This window comes from Sus scrofa, chromosome 13 (genome assembly GCF_000003025.6).
Source record: "Sus scrofa isolate TJ Tabasco breed Duroc chromosome 13, Sscrofa11.1, whole genome shotgun sequence".
Lineage (NCBI taxonomy): Eukaryota > Metazoa > Chordata > Mammalia > Artiodactyla > Suidae > Sus > Sus scrofa.
Genome location: NC_010455.5, coordinates 104,332,926 through 104,357,353, shown reverse-complemented (window position 1 = coordinate 104,357,353; position 24,428 = coordinate 104,332,926). Strand labels below are relative to the sequence as shown.

The 24,428-nt window shown below is 32.2% G+C and overlaps 1 protein-coding gene across 4 annotated transcripts in view; it reads left to right on the top strand.

Moving 5' to 3' along the window:
• SI (sucrase-isomaltase) overlaps positions 1–24,428 on the top strand; it is an 83,278-nt gene that overhangs the window by 22,205 nt on the left and 36,645 nt on the right. For all 4 annotated transcript variants that reach the window (XM_021069748.1, XM_021069749.1, XM_021069751.1 and 1 more), the window contains 10 exons: positions 1,165–1,336; positions 4,600–4,716; positions 7,150–7,304; positions 8,418–8,502; positions 9,275–9,331; positions 10,465–10,589; positions 16,495–16,583; positions 17,326–17,375; positions 18,320–18,490; positions 20,926–21,081. In XM_021069748.1, coding sequence (XP_020925407.1) covers positions 1,165–1,336; positions 4,600–4,716; positions 7,150–7,304; positions 8,418–8,502; positions 9,275–9,331; positions 10,465–10,589; positions 16,495–16,583; positions 17,326–17,375; positions 18,320–18,490; positions 20,926–21,081 — 1,177 coding nt within the window. The remainder of the gene's footprint in view (positions 1–1,164; positions 1,337–4,599; positions 4,717–7,149; positions 7,305–8,417; positions 8,503–9,274; positions 9,332–10,464; positions 10,590–16,494; positions 16,584–17,325; positions 17,376–18,319; positions 18,491–20,925; positions 21,082–24,428) is intronic.

Sequence of the window (24,428 nt, the reverse complement as noted above, 5' to 3'; positions counted from 1 at the left end):
TTAACCCACTGAGCAAGGGCAGGGACTGAACCCGCAACCTCATGGTTCCTAGTCGGATTTGTTAACCACTGCGCCACGACGGGAACTCCAAAAATAATAATTTTTAAATGTAGTTTTCTATGTAGTATCTCACAAAGTAATTTTCTAATAGAATATGTTACTTGTATATAAAAAAAGGAACATGATACATAACAAAAGGGACAATTACATGTTGATTGCCTACTATTTTTCAAGCATTGAATAAGAACCTATAATGCAGTAGTTAATAAAACCCAGATTCTGGGTCAGTAAATTTTAAATTATCTCATAGTTAAACAACTGTGATCAAGTTTTAATTCAAGCCCATGTTTGTCTGGTCCCAAGTCATACCAAGATATCAAAATTTTATGCATTATCTTCATAATGTTTGTTTACCTTACTTAAACTCAGTAGAGCATTATATATCATAGTTTATAAGTAAATAAATTATAGAAAGGGAAAACAACACTAGTTCATATTATAAAGATAATGGTATAGAAAAAAACACCTGAGAATACTATTATAGTTTTATTAAGGTAGTCCAGACAATTTTATATGATGAATTAAACTTTTATAGCTTTTTTCTGATTATTTTCCAATTGAGGAAAAGAATTGTCAGCAATACTCAGTACTCATAGAGCTAAAATGAACAATGCTAGTATTTGAGGATGGTGCGCTTATAGAAACAAAATAAAATACCTATCAAATACGTAAATTTTATTTCAACATTGCTTGCTTATATTTGAAAATGCAGACAATAAGATATATTAGCATCATTGCACCACAAAATATGTATTGGCTTCTAGTTCAGATTACTACATTTTGTATTATAAAGAGATTTTAATGGATTTGAATCATACATTTCAAAAACAACTATTGAGTGGATACAAAAAGCACATGTTTAGTTTGGTAAAGAAAGTCATTTGAAGTCTAAATCATTTTTAAAAGATTTCTTTTCTCTGTGTTTGATCAGATCATATTTAAGTAAATATGAACAGCTAAACACAAATTGATATAAAATATTGAGGAAATAGTTGCAAATGTTATAGCTTGGCTCTAGGAACTGTAATATATTCATTTGAAGTTAAGATTTTAGAATTTATGAATATCAGTATTATTTAAAATAAATGTTGATATTATTTTTAGAGCTGTAGAAAAAGTTTTTCGTAATAAAAGAAGCTTTATTCTCACCCGGTCAACTTTTGCTGGATCTGGAAGTCATGCTGCACATTGGTTAGGAGACAATACTGCTTCATGGGAACAAATGGAATGGTCTATTACAGGAATGCTGGAGTTCAGTTTGTTTGGAATACCTTTGGTAAGCAGTTTTAATGTTATTTATAAAAACTGTAATTGCACTTAATTTTGTAATATTATCATTTTAATGATTTTCACTAAAATGATTAAGGCATGTGACAGAAAGTTTCAATCTTTATTCTTACAAAATTTATGAGAAAACTAAGAATGTGAATGATGTTTATAGCATTCCAGCCATTAGATTGGAAAAATGGAAACAAAATTTAATCAAATAAAACTAATTCATGAAACAAAAACAAGATAAACAAAGCATAGAAAAGGCTTATATAATAAATATGAAACACCAGAGAAAATGGTAGAGAAATTTTGCATTGTGGTAACAGTATCAAACAGTATCAAAAATAGATAATTTAAAATACTAGACTATCAGTTTAGGTTAAAAAATAATAAAGCTGTTTCCTCTATTTAAAAGATAAATGATAAAGACAGATAAATTTCCCAAATGTTTAAAGCAGAGAAAATGTATACTAGGCAATTCTAAACATAAGAAATCTGGTAAGTCTCTATCTCAAGCAAAAAAGAACTATGTAATGTTAATATTCAACAATAAGAGGGCCATTACATAATAAAGTAAATGTAAAATACTTAGGATATTGTAGTAATTCATTTATTCTTTTTCTCATATGGATTGAACAAAATGAAGACCAAAAACAAACCAAACAAAAAGAAAACACATGAGTCTTAAATTTGGAAACTAAAAAATTCTATTACCAAATGATTCACCAAAATAAGCTTAATGGAAATGAGGGGGAAACCTTAGAACTGAATGTTAATAATTGCACTTTATATCAGAACTGTAGGATATCAGCTAAATTGGTACTTAGAGGAAAACTTTTAGTCTTAGATATTCAGATTAAAAACAAAGAAGGATTGAATATTAATTGGTGGAGTGCATGAATTTAAGAAAACAGAAAAAGAAAAATGGAATAAACCTAAAGAAAGATATAGTTCATGAAAATAAGAAATGAATGCAGTGAGCAATGTGTCTAGAGAAAAATTAACAAAGTCAAGGTACAAAGGATACTCTGAAATTTTGAATAAAATAGACCAATACCCGGCAAGTTTTTGTTCGAAAAAAGGAAAAAAAAGCAATATCATAATATATTTCAAGATAAGCTGTTATATAGTGTAGCAACTAATTAATAAACAATATTCAAACTAAGTGTAGGACTTTTTCAGAAAAATCTTAATAACTAAATAAAGATATACAATGTTCACAGATAGGAAGTCTCAATATATTAGAAATATACATTCTTCCCAGTTATCCAAATTTAATGATGTTCCAATTTAAACTATTAAAGGAATTTGGAGAACATAAAATATTATTCTAAACTTAGTCTGGAAAACAATACAATTTAAAGTAGAAAAGAGCACAAGGATTTGCCTTACCAAATAAAAGAGCAATGTAACACAGTGATATCTAACTGAATATTCAAATTGATTAATATGGCAAAATCAGACATGGGCTCATGCATCAATGGAATTTTGTTTAATGGTCACACTATCACTGTAGATCAATGAGGAAAGTATCAACTATTCATATGGACAATTAATCGTCCACTTAAAAAATAAAATGGCTCCATGTCTCATACTATACACAACATGTATGTTAAAAGTAAACTTTAAACATCTTAGAAAAAAATATAAGTAGGTAACATTATGATGTTAGGTTGAGAGAACTCAAAAGAACATAGAAGGTACACATAATTAAGAAACATGAATCTGGTTATGACAAATCAAAACTTCTGTTCAACAAAAGTCTATTTTAAAAAGTTAAAAATAAAATGTTACCTACTACTGGAAAATTATCTTTTCAATTCATATAGCCAATAATGATTAGTATTTAATTTGAAGAACCTATTACAAATCTGTAGAAAGTAAAAAACAATAGAAAAATTAGCAAAAGATATATAAGGCAATTCTATAGAAATAGACTCAATAAGTGACCCACATGGACTCAATAAAAAATATGAAAAAATTCTCAACTTCCCTAGTAATCATATAAATGCAAGTAAAAACTTTGATGAGATATATTTAATATGTATAGATAGCTAAAATGTAAAAGTCTGAAAATATTGGAATTTGGAAAGTAAATAGAGCAATGGGAACTCTTCTGTACTGTGACCATGCTTATAAATGATTCCAACCATTTTGAGTAATAAATGTACATTTCCAGTAAGTCAGGGAAATAAGGACATGTGTGTGTGTGAGTGTATTCTACAGAAAAAAAGTTTTTTACATATTGACAAAGAAACATATATCTATATATACATATATATATTTCATAGAAGCCTATTTTATAGTGATGGGATCCTGTGCAGTAGAGAACCATGGCCGTATCAACATAATTTAATCTCACAAAAATAATATTTTGTGAAAAAAGTGAAATGCAGTATAATACATACAACATGCCATTTATGTAGTTAATAAACATGCAAAACAACGTTATATATTATATATATATATATATATACAATTTAGAAAAATGCTTATAAGCAGTAAATACTAAATTAAGAATAGCAATTTTTTTTTCTCTTGGGTCCTTGAAGGAAGAAGAATGCAATTATATATGAACACACATCTGGCAATTTTAAAAAATATTTTAGTTCTACAGTAATATATTATAAATGGGAAAAAACAAGTCATAGGAGGCAAGTTTTGGTTTAAGAAGCAATACATTTGTTGTGGTAGTGAATTTGACTAGTATCCATGAGGCTGTGGGTTTGATCCCTGGCCTCGCTCAGTGGGTTGGAGTTTCATCATTGCTGTGAGCTGCAGTGTAGGTCACAGACATGTCTTGGACCTGGCATTGCTTTTGTTGTGGTATAGGCCGGAGTTACAGCTCAGGTGTAGCCCTAAAAAGAAAAAAAAAAAAACAAAAAAAACATGCAACACATTTTAATAAAACAATTTCAGTGAGTTACCTGGTGGCCTGGTGGTTAAGGACCTGGTGGGCCACTGCTGTGATGCAAGTTTAATACTGGGCCCAGGAACCTTGTCATGCCACAGCCTTGGACAAACCCTCCACCAGCCAAAAAAAAAAAAAAAAAAAAAAAAAAAATTCAGCTTTGTACATTTGAATTAGATGCAAGTGTGTGGCAAAAGTAGAAAACAGAAAAACCAGGCTAAGGAAGAGTATATGAAGACAGTAAAACAAAGATTGTAAGTGAATGCAAATTAATCAATTAAGGCATAAAATGTGATGCTCTGGGAAAACTTGAGAACTTTTACACTATAAATAATATATATATATATATTATTTAGGTTGGGGCAGATATCTGTGGATTTGTGGTTGAAACCACAGAAGAACTTTGCCGAAGGTGGATGCAACTTGGGGCTTTTTATCCATTTTCCAGAAACCATAATGCCCAGGGATATGAGGTAAATGCCTCTTGTTCTGCATGTTTCAAAATAAAACATAATTTTATTTTTAGCAATGTACTTAAATTCACACCTATAGGAGATCTGATATAAAAGTTGTAGTGGGAGTTCTCATTGTGGGTGCAGTAGAAATGAATCTGACTAATATCCATGAGGACGCAGGTGCAATCCCTGGCCTTTCTCAGTTGGTTAAGGATCTGGCATTGCCATGAGCGGTGGTGTATGTCACAGACATGGATCAGATCTGGTATTGCTGTGGCTGTGGTGTAGGCTGGCAGCTGCAGCTCCAATTCAACCTCAAGCCTGGGAACTTCCATATGCTGTGGGTGTGGCCCCAAAAAGCAAAAAAAATAAAATAAAAAAATATAAATGTTTGTAGTATATTTTGTAAAGAAGAGTTAGAAGTCCTCTTCTCAAGGCCTATACATATTATATATATAAAAATATCGTCATATAAGACAATCATGACACAGTTAAAACATAAATATTTTCTTTAAGCCTGAAGCATATACACGTTTTAAATCACAATATTTTAAATTAAAGCTAAAGCTTCTTGAGTCTGGATTCTTACATTTTAATACGAACTTTTCTTTCGTAAAAATATAATATTAAAGATTTTCAGAGGGTGCAGCAGAAACGAATCTGAGTAGGAATCATGAGATTGCCGGTTTGATCCTTGCTCAGATGATTAAGGAATCAGTGTTGCCATGAGCTGTGGTGTAGGTCACAGATGTGGCTCAGATCTGGCATTGCTGCGGCTGTGGTGTAAGCAGACAGCTGTAGCTCTGACTGGACTCCTAGCCTGGGAACCTCCATATGCTGGAGGTGTGGCCCTAAAAAGCAAAAAAAAAAAAAAAAAAAAAAAAAAAAAAAAAAAAATTAGATTTTTATTTTACTAAAGATACACAGGAAATTAATGACACTTGTGAAAGTATTTTGAATCCAGGGTCATTCTGTAATAAACAAAACTGGAATGACAGAAGAAAAATATTAAACACTTATAACATGGCATCTTAACTATCGGGAGGCTAATATACCAACCATTAGCATTCTGCATGCTGTAGGTTCTCATAATAGGCATATTTTTCAGAAGGAATGGGGAAATTAGGTGAAGCATTAAGTCAATTAAGTGCATGTTGGTTAAGAAATTATTCACTGTTCACACATTGGGACTTAATTCTGTTTGAGAAGAGGGATAGCCACTCAGAGCTCAGCTTGGAAGGAAGCATGCATGATACTATATAGGTAAAATGTGTAAATTGGATATTAGTCACTTCCTAATCTACCTAAATAATGCTTCAAGAAATTTGTATTCATGGAAGACCCTGATATAAATTATATTACACTTTATGTTCATTTCTGTTCTCCGAAAAGCAACGCCAAGACAGAATTAGACGTATCAGAGATTTATTGGTGAAATATATGGGGAGGGTAATAGGGTGGGAGGGTAAAGTGGAGAGAGCCTTAGATCACAATTCAGGTCTGAACCTGACAAAGATGAAGGCAAAAAAGAAGATTTAATAGCAGAGTCATATACTACAGCCCAATTCTAAGGAAGTTCAGTCACGCCTGTGGGAAGTCCTTAAAGTTGACTGCTAGAAGTTCCCGTATCTCCCAGGAAGGGGCCTGAAGTGTAATCCCACCATGCTCATTGATTTCTTGGAAGCAGACAAAGGGATATATAGCTTTCAGGTAAATACCTATAGTAAATCCAGGGAGATGGTAGCTGGTTCTCCTAGTTAATTTTGTTACCCACTGTAGGAGATCCTGGCAGCTTTGCTCACATCTCTACACTATGGTTGATAGAGTCAGTTGATGTAGCTTGGGCTTGTCAGAGAGGCTGTCCTTCAAGGTGTAAGCCTACAGGCTGGCCAGGCAGCTCTATTCTCTGTATCCTTGGGCTGGCAGACCACCTGGGCTTATTGTTCTCATGACAGTGGCAAAACACAAGGCAGCAAGTCTCCCAGGAAGTACATTTCAAGCCCTTACTTGAGATTGTCACATGTACTAAGACTCACTTGGCCAAAAATTGTCATATAGCTGAGCACAAAGGCAAGTGGTGGGGAAACATGCTCTACCTTTAGAGGTAGGGACTGTGAAGTTACATAGCAAAAGTTAGAGCCAATTATTTCAATCTACCTCAAATAATGGAAAGGAAGAACTCTTTGTTAAAATATTTTTTCATCTTCTCTGAGTGTGTGTATGTATTTAAATGTACTTTAAATCAAAATTTAACTAATGCATTTATCCAAATGAATGAATGAAAACTAGAAATATTCATACATTTTGATGTTGAAATAGGAGTAATCTCAACTTTATATAAACAAGTAAAAAAGTATACATTTTGGTTTTCAAAAATAGACTAAATGCTACTATTTTAATTTTTATTCATATTTTAAGTTTCTCATTTCAATTACTCTATTTATCCCACAGCATCAGGATCCAGCATTTTTTGGACAGAATTCTCTTCTGGTTAATTCATCAAAGCACTATTTGAATATTCGTTATACCTTGTTGCCTTTCCTCTACACTTTATTTTATAAAGCCCATATGTTTGGAGAAACAGTTGTAAGGCCAATTCTTCATGAGTGAGTACTATGTTCAAGAATTCCAGTGTCTTTCAAATTATATTCAGACATATAAAGAAAATTAATGGAGGCAAATCAAGCTGTCAAGTACATTTTTGCTACTTGTTCTTATATTTGCATAAGTGATTTGATACTGTGGAATGTCAGTAGTAAATATAGTTAGTTTGGTGAATTGGACAAGATTAATCTAGAAATATGAGACTAGTATAGAACTCAAAAGGACAAATATATATAGAATACATTAGAAAAAATTATATCAGTAAGATTAAATATAGAATTATTAAAAGCATAATCATGTATATGGTGAAAGTCATCTGAATATAGATCAAATATAGTATAGTTACAAAACAATGAATAATTCTTGTCTTTTTATATTTTGACCAAAGCAGGGCCTTTGCTTAAGAAGTGATTAAAGATCCTTTCATATATAAGTGATATCATATGGTATTTGTCTTTCTCTTTCTGACTTACTTCACTCAGGATGAGAGTTTCTAGTTCCATCCATGTTGCGGCAAATGGCATTATTTTGTTCTTTTTTGTGGCTGAGTAGTATTCCATTGTGTATATCTAGTCACTTATGATGGAGCATGATAATATGAGAAAATAGAATGTATACATGTTGTGTGTAACTAGGTCACTGTGCTGTACAGTAGAAAAAAATTGTATTGGGGAAATAACAATTTAAAAAAAAATCCTTTCAAATCTAAGTCAAAATGGGAGTTTATAAAGAAAAAGTTTAAGGGGAAAAAAATAGAATATGAAAGATTTCTGGCACTTGATGAACCTAACAGGAGAAAATGAGTTAAACAGAATAGTTGTTTATTACAGATTAAAAGGTACTTTATCCTGTATAATAGATTTTTTTTTATTCCAAATGAACTAATTTCCTCTCTCCCTCTGTCTCTCCTTTCATCGATGTCTCCCTTCCTTCCTTTGTTTGAGTGTCAGATGAACTATAAGGGCATAAGAACTATAGATTCAAAATAACATATCAAATAAGTAAAATTAAAACTAATAATTATTCCCGGGGGAACCTTAAAATATAAACCAAATGAAGAATTTGGATAAACTTATTTTTTGTCTTTGTAATGTAAACATTGTCATTATTCTTAGGTTTTATGAGGATACTAATAGCTGGATTGAAGACACTCAGTTCTTATGGGGCCCCTCATTACTTATTACCCCTGTCTTGAAACAGGTAGGATTTATTACAATTTTAATACGCTTATTGCTTAAAGATAATTTTGTATAACCAAATCCACACTAAATGACAAAACATCTGGGAACTGGATGTCACGCAATAGACGGTTTCAATTTGATAAATGTCAAATTAAATTCTACAATGTAGAAGAAATTTTGAAAAATTAGAAATATATTAAGTAGATTTTTGCTTTTCAAAAGTATAGTATGTAACTGGGGAGAAGAAAATTATATAAAATTAGTATTATTATGAAAAAGAAAGCTTTGCCTATGAAATTAAATCTTAGTAATTATAAGGAACTCTCACTCAAATGGACATAGACATTGAAATTTGCTATGTTGTAAATAAAGGAGAACTTGAAAATCAGTGGATTATATGAAAATATTGAGAAAATAATGGAATGAAATATTTGTTTTTTACCTATTACTTAAAATTCTATATGCCATAGGAATAAAGAGAAATGAATGTGTTCATACACTCAACTACCATAAGATTATAACAATATGAATTCATTCATCAATTACTTCAGTTGCCATTCATTTCATCTTTGCTGTTGGAATATTTAACATTATGATGTTATCTAAAACTAGTAAAATAGCCTTTTGATTATTATTTCAAGGAAATATTGGCATGTAAAAATATGAAGGAAGTTTTCTTTTTCACTTCACTCTGAAAATTCTACTTAATATTTGATATGATTCTCTTCTGCTAAGTGTTGAAGTAAAAAATATATATACATATATATGTAAATTATCTTGCTTTATTTTAGGGAGCAAGTACAGTGAGTGCATATATCCCTAATGCTACTTGGTATGACTATGAAACTGTGAGTAACTTTAATATAATAATAAACTCATAGGTATTATACTGTCTAACATTTATACATGGAAACTGAACTCCAAATGCATAGTGTACCTATTTTCAGTTTTTCTGTTATTATTATAAAGAGTAATAATTCCAAATTTTAAAAATGTGTGAAAGTCTGTGTAAGTATACATTTTGTTGCACTTGAGCAAGTATAAGTTTCATTGTACATTTGATGTTTTATTCTTGGTGTAAAGATTTATCCATTTTAAATTGTGGAAATAAAAGATCAAGAGTCACTTTAAGAAGGAATGGTAACTCATTTTAATAGTTTTCCTATTTTACATATTTATCTTGTAGTCAGAAGAATTGAGTATGGTATCTTGAAATGCTTGAGAAAGATTTTGATTTCAACCTTGAAAAGGTGATGTAACAGGATGAATACACACAATCTATTTTTTAATTGACCAAGACATTTTAAAAACTACTTACTTTAAAGTGAAGTATATTGCATAACACTTGTATTTGCTAAGCAAACCCTTTATTTTTATAAGAAATAATGGTATTTTAAAAATCCTTTCTAAGGACATGATTAACTTTAAAACAAGGAATAAAACTTAGGACTAATTAGGAATATTGTTAATTATTGTAGAAAGGACATGGAGTTCTCTTTTGTTTTTTGGAGAAAGTAAACAAATCCTGTGATTTGATCAGTAAACTGAAAAATAAAGTTTTCTTAAAAAGTTGGAAAACATGTTAATATTCATTAAGATGAATTGGTCATAATAAGAATTATTTCTTTTCTTTTCTTTTCTTTTTTTTTTTTAAGGGTTGCACCTGCAGCATATGGAGGCTCCCAGGCTAGGGGTTGAATCAGAGCTGCAGCTTCAGGTCTACACCACAACCACCATAATGTGGGATGTGAGCCATGTCTGCTACCTACACCACAGCTCACAGCAATGCTGGATCCTTAACCTACTGAACAAGGCCAGGGATTAAACCCACATCCTCATGGATACTGCTGCAGTTCTTACTGCAGAGCCACAATAGGAACTCCAAAAATTATTTCTAAGTGTAAATTCTATGTGTCATTCTTGTAAAACGGGGTTTAAAATCTGTGAAATATTTAAAAAAATTTTATCTTCCAAATATTAGGGTGCAAAAAGGCCATGGAGAAAACAACGTGTTGATATGTATCTTCCAGCAGATAAAATAGGATTACATCTTAGAGGGGGGTATATTATTCCCATCCAACAACCTGCTGTAACTACAACTGCCAGGTAAGTTGAAAAGTCATTAAATGAAATCTGGACATAATTAAAGTTTTAATATTTCATACTTTTATTAAGAATCAAAGATCAGTATTTATCTTTTCACCATAGTATATTTGACACATGTAAGGAATTCTTAAATTTAACCATGATAATTATAAAAAGAAAAATCAAATTGTGTACATTACTATAAATTTCTTGATTTAAAAAAAGAACATCATTAGATTAGAAATTTATTTCCTGTGCTGAGAGTGTACTGACATTCTCTAAAAAATAGGTATAAAGTTAATTTCTTATTTTTAATAAAAAATGAAAAATTAAGTTATATAATTGATTAAAGTTGTTACATATTTGAATTTTCAATACATAAATGTCATAATGCTTTTATTTCAACTAAAATGATTTCGGTTAATAAATGAGGTAGATATTTGTTTAGGTAAAGAACAAGATAGAAACAGTTCTTACAGTTTCTTCAGTAAGAAGAAATTTTAGAACTATTTAGAAAATGAAGAACAAACTTGAAAATTCTGGTGCTTCACCTTGCAGCATTCACTCTGGGTACATGAATGTCTACCCAGACAGGGTATGACTTATTGAATCCCCACATTTCCCCATATTCTACATCACCCTCTATTACTTACCCTGCTGTGTTTTCTTCATAACTTAGGTGGAATTATATTTTTACTTTTTTTTTAATTTTTATTTATTTATTTTTATTTTGCCTCTTCTAGGGCCGCTCCCACGCGGCATATGGAGGTTCCCAGGCTAGGGGTCTAACAGGAGCTGTAGCCACCAGCCTCCACCAGAGCCGCAGTAACGCGGGATATGAGCCGTGTCTGTGACCTACACCACAGCTCACAGCAACACGGGATCCTTAACCCACTGAGCAAGGCCAGGGATCGAACCTGCAACCTCATGGTTCCTAGTCAGATTCGTTAACCACTGCGCCACAACGGGAACTCCTATTTTTACTTTTTAAATACATAATGTGTTTACTTCTCTAGATCATAAACTCCATGAAGGCAGGATCTTGACCTTTCACTGGTTCAGTCCCCCAACAAATATCAGTCTACTATAGAAAATTCTCCCCATCTTTTAAAAATATTTGTTATGGGAACAAATAAATTAATGAGTGAATGAATGTGTGTTCATGATTTTATTATTTTTGTTTTCTAGAATTGATTAATATTATAACTGTTTCATGACTATGTTCTCAAAAAAATGGTTATACTCTAGAGCTGCATTGAAAAAAGAAACATGTACTTTGATGAGTGCACGCTGGAAGGAATGTATTCTGTATAGAGCAGTTACCTGGACTGTAGAGCCTCATAGGTATTATTTTAGGTTTAAAAACCTACAGTAGCATATAATTTAAAAAATTATTAATCATGTTACAATTCTCATGATAGAATTAAATTCATTTTTATGGTTATTAGAGATTCCACCTAGCATTTAAAATTTTAGGGAGTTCCCGTCGTGGCGCAGTGGTTAACGAATCCGACTAGGAACCATGAGGTCGCGGGTTCGGTCCCTGCCCTTGCTCAGTGGGTTAACGATCCGGCGTTGCCGTGAGCTGTGGTGTAGGTTGCAGACGCGGCTCGGATCCGCGTTGCTGTGGCTCTGGCGTAGGCCGGTGGCTACAGCTCCGATTCAACCTCTAGCCTGGAACCTCATATGCCGGAAGGCCAAAGATAGCAACAACAACAACAACAAAAAAAAACAAAAGACAAAAAATAAATAAATAAATAAATAAAAATAAAATTTTATTACCTAGTGGTCTTCATTATTTAGTAACCTTGATGCACTATAATTTAGTTAATGTATGTGTCAAATATATGTTGAATTGAGCATTCATAAAATATATATTATTTTCTTGTTTGAATTTAAATATTATTATACTGTTTAAATTTTTATGGTGCCTTGGCCACCAAGAAATTTTATTTTATTTTATTTTTTTATTTTTTAAATTTTTTATTTTTCATTTATTTATTTTTAAATTTTATTTATTTATTTATTTATTTATTTTTTGTCTTTTTGCCTTTTCTAGGGCTGCACCTGCGGCATGTGGAGGTTCCCAGGTTAGGGGTCTAATCAGAGCTGTAGCCAGCAGCCTGTGCCAGAGACCCAGCAATGCAGGATCAGAGCTGCGACAGCAACCTACACCACAGCTCACGGCAATGCCAGATCCTTAACCTACTGAGCAAGGCCAGCGATTGAACCCACAACCTCATCGTTCCTAGTTGGATTCGTTAACCACTGAGCCACTATGGGAACTCCTAATTTTTTTTGTCATTTACTTATAAATATGCTTTTTTCTACTGTATAGCATGGTGACCCTGTTGCACTTACATGTATACATTCTTTTTTCTCACATTACATGTTCCATCATAAGTGACTAGACAGAGTTCCCAGCGCTGCACAGCAGGATCCTGTTGCTAATCCATCCCAAAGGCAACATTCTGCACCTATTTACCCCAAGCTCCCAGTCCCTCCCCTTCCCCCCTTGGCAAACACAAATCTTTTCTCCAAGTTCATGATTTTCTTTTCTGTGGAAAGGTTCCTTTGTACCATATATTAGATTCCAGATATAAGTGATATCATATGGTATTTGTTTTTCTCTTTCCGACTTAACTTCACTCAGAATGAGAGTCTCTAGTTCCATCCATATTGCTGCAAATGACATTATTTTGTTCTTTTTTATGGCTGAGTAGCATTCCATTGTGTATATATACCACATTTTCCTAATCCAATCATCTATCAGTGGACATTTGGGTTGATTCCATGTCTTGGCTATTGTGAATAGTGCTGCAATGAACATGAAGGTGTATGTGTCTTTATTAAGGAAAGTTTTGTCTGGATATATGCCCAAGAGTGGGATTGCTGGGTCATATGGTAGTTCTATGTATAGGTTTCTGAGATACCCCCATACTGTTCTATATAATGGTTGTACCAGCTTACATTCCCACCACCAGTGCAGGAGGGTTCCCTTTTCTTTACACCCCCTCCAGCAACTTGTTATTTGTGGACTTCTTAATGATGGCCATTCTGACTGGTGTGAGGTGGTATCTCATTGTAGTTTTGATTTGCAGTTCTCTAATAATCAGGAATGGTGAGCATTTTTTCATGTGCTTGTTGGCCATCTGTATATCTTCCTTGGAGAAATGTCTATTCAGGTCCTTTGCCCATTTTTCAATTGGGTTGTCGGCTTTTTTGCTGTTGAGTTGTTTAAGTTGCTTGTATATTTTAGAGATTAGGCGCTTGTCAGTTTCATCATTTGAAACTATTTTCTCCCATTCTATAAGTTGTATTTTTGTTTTCTTTTTGGTTTCCTTTGCTGTGCAAAAGCTGGTCAGTTTGATTAAGTCCTATTGGTTTATTTTTGCTTTTATTTCTTTTGCTTTGGGAGACTGACCTGAGAAAATTCATAAGGTTGATGTCAGAGAATGTTTTGCCTATGTTCTCTTCCAGGAGTTTGATGGTGTCTTGTCTTATAGTTAAGTCTATAAGCCATTTTGAGTTTATTTTGGTGCGTGGTGTGAGGGTGTGTTCTAGTTTCATTGATTTGCATGCAGCTGTCCAGGTTTCCTAGCAATACTTGCTGAAAAGACTGTCTTTTTCCCATTTTATATTCTTGCCACCTTTGTCAAAGATTAACTGACTATAGGTGTCTGGGTTTATTTCTGGGTTCTTTATTCTGTTCCAATTGTCTGTCTGTCTGTTTTGGTACAAGTACCACACTGTCTTGATGACTGTGGCTTTGTAATACTGCCTGGAGTCTGGGAGAGAGATGCCTCCTGCTTTGTTTTGGCAATTCTGGGTCATTTGTGGTTCCATATAAATTTTTGGATTGTTTGTTGTAGTTTTGTGAAAAATGTCATGGGTAATTTGATAAAGATTGCAAGGAATCTGTAGGTTGCTTTGGGTAGTATGGCCATTTTTACACTATTAATTTTTCCAACCCAGGAGCATGGTATATCTTTACATTTCTTTACATCTTATTTGATTTCCTTGATTAATCTTTTATAGTTCTCAGCATATACCACCTTGGTCAGATGTATTTCCAGGTGTTCGATTTTTTGGGGTGCAATTTTAAAAGGTGTTGTATTTCTGTATTCCTTTTCTGATGTTTCATCATTAGTATACAGAAATGCGACTGCTTTCTGAATGTTAATCTTATATCCTGCTGCTTTGCTGAACTTGTTGACCAGTTCAAGTAGTTTTGGGGTTGAATCCTTAGGGTTTTCTATATATAGTATCATGCCATCTGCATACAGTGACAGTTTTACCTCTTCTCTTCCTATTTGGATGCCTTTTATTTCTTTTGTGTGGCTGATTTTGGTGTCTAGGACTTCCAGTGCTCTGTTGAATAACAGTGGTGAGAGTGGGCATTCTTGTCTTGTTCCAGATTTTAGTGGGAGGGCTTTCACCTTTTCTCCATTGAGTATTATATTTGCTGTGGGTTTGTCATAAATGGCTTTGATTATGTTAAGGTATGTTCCCTCTATACCCACTTTGGTATGAGTTTTTTTTTAATCATGAAGGGATGTTGGACTTTGTCAAATGCTTTTCTGCATCTATTGAGATGATCATGTGGTTTTTGACTTTTGTTAATGTGGTGTATGACATTGATTGATTTGCATATGTTAAACCATCCTTGTGCACCTAGGATGAATCCCACCTGGTCATGGTGTACAATCTTTTTTATATGTTGTTGAATTTGGTTGGCTAAAATTTTGTTGAGAATTTTTGTGTTTATATTCATTAGAGATATTGGCCTATAGTCTTCTTTTTTGGTGGTATCTTTGTCTGGTTTTGGAATTAGGATGATGGTGGCATCATAGAATGTTTTTGGGAGTTTTCCTTCTTCAACTTTTTGAATAAGTTTAAGGAGGATGGGTATAACTTCCTCTTTGTATGTTTGGTAGGATTCTTCTGTGAAGCCATCTGGTCCTGAACTTTTATTTGTAGGGAGTGTTTTTATGACACATTCAATTTCATTTCTAGTGATCAGTCTGTTTAGTTGATCTATTTCTTCTTGATTCAGTTTTGGCAAGTTGTAGGTCTCTAGAAAGATGTCTATTTCTTCTAAGTTGTCGAATTTATTGGCATATTATTGTTAGTATTCTCTCATGGTTTTTTGTATTTCTGTAGTATCCATTGTGACTTCTTTTTTATATCTTATTTTGTTTATTTGGGTTTTTTCTCTGCTCTTCTTGGTGAGTCTAGCTAGAGGTTTGTCACTTTTGTTTACCTTTTCAAAGAACTAGCTCTTTGTTTGATTGCTTTTGTCTATTGTTTTTTGAATCTCTATTTTATTGATATCCCCTTTGATCTGTACGATTTCCTTCCTTCTGTTGACTTTAGGTTTTGTTTGTACTTTTTCTAATTCATTTAGGTGGTGGGTTAGGTTGTTGATTTGAGATTTTTCTTCTTTTGTGAGGAAGGCCTATTAACTTCCCTCTGAGCACTGCTTTTGCAGCATCCCATAGATTTGGAGTGGTTGTGTCTTCATTATCATTTGTCTTGAGGTATTTTTTAATTTCCTTCTTGATTTCCTCATTGACCCATTGATTTTTTAGTAGCATATTGTTTAGTCTCCATGTAGTAGGTTTTTTCTCATTTCTTTGCCTGTGGTTGATTTCTAGTTTTGTGCCATTGTGGGCAGAGAAGATACTTGAAATAATTTCTATAAAGAAATTTTATGTCAAATTTATTATGTTTTTTCCTTTTATTTTCCAATTACATAAATTATTTTTTGCAATGATAAATTATTACTAAATATAGACATGAATTTTTTTTAATATCATTCTTCTCATGTGAATACAGAACTCCTGTTGAAATGGATTTATTTACAGGATATTTCACTATTATAAATTTATTTTTAATTATATTTGCACCCAAACTTACTTAACAGCCGAAAGAATCCTCTAGGCCTTATAGTTGCATTAGATGAATATAACACAGCAGAAGGAGACTTTTTCTGGGATGATGGAGAAACTAAAGGTAAGTTTCAAAGTGATATGCTTTTATATGTTCCTTTTGATGTTGGGAAATTTTGCCTTTATTATAAAATTGCATCCATTTAAAATATGTCAGAAGTTTTAATTTTTAATTTTTTTTCTATGTTAAGATTCTAGGTTACTATGAAATTTAACATTGTTATTTAAATTATATATCCTAATTTAGTTTTGTCTGTTGATTTATTATAAAAGTCTTTGACAAGTGTGGACATCTTTATTTATTAGAGTATTATTTAAGATTAAAATAATTAACAACTTCATAGATGTATAAATTTTATTGTTTCAATTCTTTTAAATGATTATAGTTGTTAAAACTAAAATTTTAATACTGTAAAAGAAAGTGAGCATTAAAGCTTTAGTTAATTATATAGGAAGAGGAGAGATAAATTGGGAATTTGAGATTAACAGATATACAATACCATATATGAAAAGATAAACAACGAAGACCTACTATATAGCACAGGGAACAATAATCAATATCGTGTAATGACCTTCAATGATGCAGTTCAAAAGAAACTGGAAAAGATTCATTTCTGGGAAAATAAACTACCAAAATTGTTTCATTTAAAAATAATTAAGAACAATAATTTAAAGAACAATCTGTTTCATTTGCTTCATTAATAAACAATATCTATTTTTTGAAATTTTGTGTTGTATAACTGTAAAAATAAAACAGAATTTAACTTACATTTTGACCTGATAATTTTATTTTTTTCCCATTTCAGATACCATACAAAATGGCAGCTACATTTTCTATACATTTTCAGTTTCTAATGTAAGCATTCTCCTTGGGCACATAGCTATATATACTTGTTAATGTCTGTTTTATGTCTTTTCTTGGAAAGATGTTTCATTTCTCCACAGAAATCAGTGAAAAGAAATGAAATAAACTGTTAAATTTAAATTATTAAATTATGAATTACCTTAATTTTTATATTTTAATAAAATAGATGATTTTCATGAAATTGATTCAGAGAAATCTAACTTATAGCACCGTGTCTATTTTAAGGAATATGTTCTGAGAAAATAATCTCAACGTATTTGAAAATGTTTTAATATATCAATAACAGCAGTAACTGTCATGGATTTGGGTGTAAATGAAAAAGCTATGCACAAAGTTAAATATTGAATAAGTAGTAGCAATGCTTTTTGTAGATGTTGGATTTCTTCATATATTCTTTTTTTGCCAAAGTTATTTGTCACCAGCATTAGGACTAGAATGAGAAAGGATCTACATGATTTGCATCATGCATAATGTATCCCTGAAAGTAAATGTTATGGCATATATACCAAAATAATTTTAAAGAGTTACTAATAAGTGTACTTATTTAAGGTATTTAGATGTGGAGAGCTGTTGGAGGGTGGAGGTAGATGATTGCTTCTTTTCTATTTAAATACTAAATAATGCTGTATTAAACACTAAATACTGAATAATACTAAATTATTAATAATATCAGTATGAATTAATTATAAATTATTTGACATGCAGAATACTGTCTTAGAATTTTGTCTTAACTCCTATCCTCTGGCCTAGAGATTTTCACTTAGCAATTTTCATTAAAATATGTATTAGTTAATTATTTTTTATTTAGCAAATACATTATAACTTGTATATTTTAGACCTATAATATTTAATTAATGTAAATATACTTATTGTTATTTAAGATTTGTATCCAATTATCTTCTACTTGTTATATAATATTATATACTTTTTTCCAGAACAAATTAGATATTATGTGCACACATTCATCATACCAAGAAGGAACCACTTTAGCATTTGAGACTATAAAAATCCTTGGGTTGATAGACGCGGTTACAGAAGTTTCAGTGGTGGAAGGTGATCAACCAATGAGTGCTCACTACAATTTCACTTATGATGCTTCCAACCAGGTAGATACAATCTTTTAAAGTATTTTAGTTGTTACATACACTCATATTTAACTTTATATAACTGTTTGGGCTAGTTTTTGTTTTTTTTTTTCCTTTTGCTGGCAATATTACATTTTAGGTCATTTCAATTTATTGAGATATTGAGATATCAACCTTAGGGGGGATCCGTACTACTCCCTCTCTATTTTATTTTATCTTGGCCATCACTTCTATATGGCTTCCTAATATTTTTTTTCATACCATTCTCTACCCTGAACTCTAACTTAACTTGCATATGATAAATAATCTAAATGTTTTAGCTTCTCATTTATATATTAATTTAATCCATCCCTTCAATTATTCTCCCTACTTCTCTTTTCATGAATTTTCTTTATCCTCAATATATCTTGAGGATGAAGATTTTTTTTTTTTAATTTGTGTTTCTATTCTTCCCTGGTAATAGTCCCTTTCTTATCCTATAAGTTTTTCCTCATTTAATAGGTATACTAGAGAGGAAAGGGAAAGACACACTTGGGCTCAAATTCCAGCCCTACAGTCTGTGCATTTAAATGTAATAAATTAATCTTTCATTATCTCAGCTTCCTCATAAATAAAATGTAATATTTAATCATAATGTTACCTCAGGTAATAAATTAATGTTATATATATATATATATATATATATATATATTTTTTTTTTTTTGTCTTTATTCCTTTTCTTGAACCACTCCCATGGCATATGGAGGTTCCCAGGCGAGGGGTCTAACCAGAGCTGTAGCCGCAGGCCTACTCCAGAGCCACAGCAACGCGGGATCAGAGCCGTGTCTGAGACCTACACCACAGCTCACAGCAACGCCAGATCCTTAACCTGCTTAGCAAGGCCAGGGATCGAACCCGAAACCCCATGGCTCCTAGTCAGATTCATTAACCACTGCGCTGTGATGGGAACTCCAAAATTAATATATTTTAAATGTTAGACAAAAAAAAATTTAAAACATGGAAGTGATTTTTATTGACATTTACTTACCATTCCTATAATCTTAATTATTAGCAATGTCAGCTTAAATTCTAAACTGGGATATAGAACATTTTCTTAGAGTATTTTTATCTAGTTCCTAAGTCTTCTGGCCCAGAATTTTTCACTTAGGAATTTCTATAGCCATATATTTTATTTTTTATTTAGTGAATAAACTATAATGTATATATTGCTAGGAATATAAGAACAAATCAATATAAATTAATTAATACAGGCTTACTGAGAACTTTATGACTCTAACAAAGATTATCAAGAGGGCAAATACAAAATCATTTTATTTGGTTTTTACAATCCCAGTTTGTATCTGTTTCTATTTTTATGCCTACGTAAAGATATATGGAAATTCCCACTGTGGCGCAGTAGAAACTAATCCTACTAGTATCCATGAGGATGCGGTTCGATCGCTGACCTAGCTTAGTGGGCCAGGGATCCTATGCTGTGGCTGTGGCATAGGCCAGCAGCTGTAACTCTGATTCAACCCCTAGCTTGCGAGCTCCCATGTGCTGCAGGTGCAGCCCTAAGAAGCAAAAAAAAAAAAAAAAAAATTTACAAAGACACTTGAAGATAAATCTTTCTAATTCTGCTGTGCTTGGACTGATCCTTATATGAATTTTTATTCATGAATTAGAGTTATGAATGTAAGTTAAATATAAAATAAATAAGCTATACAGATGAAAATGGGATAAATTTTGCCCATATTATAAACAACTAAACAAAAATGTGCAATATTCTAACAATGGAAATGATTGTATATTAGAATGTATGTATATATGCATATGTATACATATATTTTAAACACTATATTCTCATTTTTTTTCTTTTTGCATAGTGCCATATTATCTCCTCTCCAACTTGCCCCTCAAATATGTTTAGCAGTGGATAAAATTAGGGAAATAATTAAAAATTATTTAATTCGGGAACCTAAAATAAATCAATGGTCAACTTTTTCTTCCATTTTTCTTCTTTGAGGGAACTAGTATTTATTTCCTAACTAGTATGCTCCAGGCATTGTGCTACATGTTTTCAATTTCACATATTATTTTTTCTGTATAACAACTCTCTTTAGTAGGGGTCATTATATCCACTTACAAGGGTAGGAAACTGAAGATAAAATAGAATAGACAATTTTCCCAAAGACTCATGAACATTAAGTGGCAGAAATTAGAACTGAACTCATGTCTGGATTTAAAGATAATTTTTTTTTTACTAGTGTTCTATAATTGAAGTTTTCCTGTCTTGAGAGTCTAGTTATTTCAGTGGTAAGATATGTTTACTCCTCTCTATCCTTTTCTTTTATTATGTATTCAAATCATTAATTATTTGAAGAATTGCTGTGGGGTTGCTGCATTTATAAATGTAAAGTCTTTTTAAATTGTCCAATGGTGAGACATACTCTCTAATGTTTTCTTTGTCTTCAAAGTATCTACTAATTTACAATCTCAAGTTTAACCTTGGAAGAAACTTTACTGTTCAATGGGATCAAACTTTCTTGGACGCTGAAAAGTTTACTTGTTATCCAGATACAGACACAATAACTAAAGAACTCTGTGAAGAACGTGGCTGCTTATGGCAAGAGGTAATAAGAATTTTAATTATTCATGATATGGCTTTCATATAGGTATATAAATGTAAATTTTACATATTATAATTATAATTCTACAGCATAGAAGTTAAATTCATCTAGAGGAGGATTTGGAATTTGAAATTAGGACTTCTAACAGAAAATTTATGTTTATCTTAATTAATTCTCCAAAGACGTAGCTTTGTAAATGTCAGACTAAATCGATGTGTAAGTTGCTTTCCAGGCTCTTTGAATAGTGTAATTTTATTTAATAAAATAGTACTCTATTTGTTGCACTCTTAGATGTTGGTTGTGGTTAACTAGCTTAATTGAGCAAGGTGTTATACCAGTAGGGGGCAATCTTTCAAAAGCATTGTCTCAAGTTATTAAAACTTCTGAAATTGATTGATGGGTTATATCTGTTCCACTAAGGGGTGACAATTTCTGTCAATAATTTTGGCCATTCTTTCAAGAACAATGAGGTCATTGATGGCAGAAATTTTTACAGAAAGGGATATGGAAAGAGTCCCCTTTTGTTATGCTTATTGTTTAAACTTTGGGCTTTTGGGTTTCGTCAACAACAACAAAAAGGCATTTATTTCATATGACCAAGAAACTCAATGCATGTATTGTATCACTAAGAAGAGTCTAGACACATCTGCCAGTGACTTCCCAGAAATGTCTGTGCTTATATGAGGAAATTCATGTAATCTCTGCCACCAGAGAAGTGGTCTCCATTCCTCTCCATTGCTTGATAAAGCAGCACAATCTTTATAATTAGGAAAGTTTATGGAACAATTGAAGAAAATAAGTGAAGAGGAGAAAAGATTCTGTAATCAATAAAAGCCAAATACTAATGTATCATAGCAGTATGTCTCCAAGATCTTCTCTTTACATTGCAGATCTTCATCCAATCCAAACGCATCCCTCATTGCATTCAGTGCATGGTCACTTACTTCCATTATCAAAATGAATCTAAAGGATGGATACTAAAGTTCTAATAATTTCTAGTCATAAAATTTGAAAATTTTATTTTTCTCATTACTATTACTATTTGTACTCAAATTCTTATAGGTTTTTAGGTCAAATAAGTGACACTTTAACATTAGAAGTCCATTAAAATATGATGATCTAGAGTATAGATAAAATTTATGTTTCTGTAGACCAGACGGTTTTCTCATTGATTCAGTTAACAAATACTTGAGAACTACTATGTTCTAGGAACTGCTCAAGGTGAACAAAATAAACAAAACCCTCTCCCCTGAAAGTGCTTATTTTGGTGTGGGAAAACAGATAATTTAAAAGTATTAGGTATATACGTTAGATAAGTATTATTAAGAAAAATAAAGCAGAAAAGAGAAGGAGGTGTGTGGAAATGCTAGTGGTGTAATTTTAATAATTGTACACAGAAGTTTTCTTTGACATGACACCATTTTTTGAAGGAGATGAAAGAAAGGAAGGAATGACATGCCAGAAAGAAAGTACTCTAATCTGAAGTGCATCTGAAGTGAGAATGTACCTGGTATAGTCAGTCCACAAACAGCAAAGAGGCCATTGTGTCTGAAACAGAATAAGGAGGAAAGAGTAGCAGAAGATGCTATTATAGACATATGGAAACAGATAATGCAGATCAATCACTTAGACCATTTTAGGACTATGATTTTTACTCTGAGATAGAATGCTACTGGAGAGTTTTGAACAAAAGAATGAGAAGGTTAAATTTCCATCTTAATGGGGTCATATGGCTTCTGTGTTGAGAACAGACAGAACACCAAGACAGAGAGACTAGGAAAGAGGCTATTGCCATGATCAAAGTAAAATATTGGTAGATTGAGCCAGAGTGGTTATGATAGAATTAGTAGTAAGTGATTTACTTTTGTGCATGTTTTTAAGATAAAGCCAGAAAGTGTTGTTTGGATGTGGAATATCAGAAAAGAGTAAAAATGACTTCAAGTTTTTGGTTTAAACTTAAAAAAAGAGGACGTTGATATAATGATAATAACAAAGATTGACAAAACTGTGGGGGTGTAGACCAAACATGTTTTGGACAAATAAAGGCTGAGATGCTCAATATAGATCTATAAGCAATTTTCCAATTGTGAGATGTAAACTTATGAAATTGAAAATTTTATGTCATTCGTAAGATATAAAATGTAGAGTCATGGAGTTCCCTTCATGGCTCAGTGGTTAACAAACCCAACTAGGATCCATGAGGTTGTGGATTTGATCCCTGGCCTCGTGCAGTGAGTTAAGGATCCAGCATTGCTGTGGCTGTGGCGTAGGCCAATAGCTGTAGCTCTGATTCGACCTCTAACCCGGAACTTCCATATGCCATAGGTGAGGCCTGAAAAAGCCAAAAAAAAAAAAAAAAAATATATATATATATATATAGCAGCATACATACAATGTTTAAAGCCATGTGATGAGATGACATCATCAAAGGAATGGGTTTGAATAGAAGAAGGAGTCCAAAAACTAAACCCTGAATTGTCCAACATTTAGACTGAGGGAAATGATAAGAGGCCAGAAAAGAGATTGAAAATGAATTAAAAAAGAATTAGGTTGAAAACAAAGAAAATGTTCATTCCTGGGAGCCAGGTAAACAAGGCATTTCAAGACAGAGAAAATTATTAACCATGTAAATTATGCTTATAAATCAGTAAGATAAAACCCAGAAACTGACATTTGAATTTGATGGCATGGAAGTCTTTGTTAACTATTACCAAAGAAATAAATATGGAGTACTGAGAGTAAAGCTGGTCAGAGTGAGAATGAGATTTGAGTGAGAATGAAGAGACAAGTTGGAGATAACATGGTGAACATTCTACATTTTGCTCTAAGGAAAGCATAAAAAATAGAGCAATAGTTGGAGAAATTAGTGATAATGACAGTTGCTTTCTCTTAAGGTGGGAGAAATAAAATTGGTTTATGCCACTGAGAATAATCTATAATGACTGGAATAATAGTGATGCAGGATAGAGTTGAGAATTGCAGAAGTGTCTTTGTTGGCAAGGAGGCATGAGATTGGGTGCACAAATTAAATGGTTCACCTTAGAAGCACAGGCAGTACATATTTTATAAAAGGAGGTAAAGATATGGGCGGGTAGGTGTGGTTTTTATTCTGATTTTTCTTTTGATTGCCTTCCTTTTCATACCAAGATAACAAGGAAAATCATTAGATGATAAGAAGGAGAATTTGTGTGTGTGTTTGAAGAAGAAAGAAAAATGTTTTCCAAGGCAGTATGATGGTGATTGAACTAGATAAATATAGTATGAGAGTATGAGTGCATCTTTTGGACCCACTCTAACTTTCATGATACGTAGAGGGAGAGCAGTCTGCATGATTGTGTGAATTTGTCAAG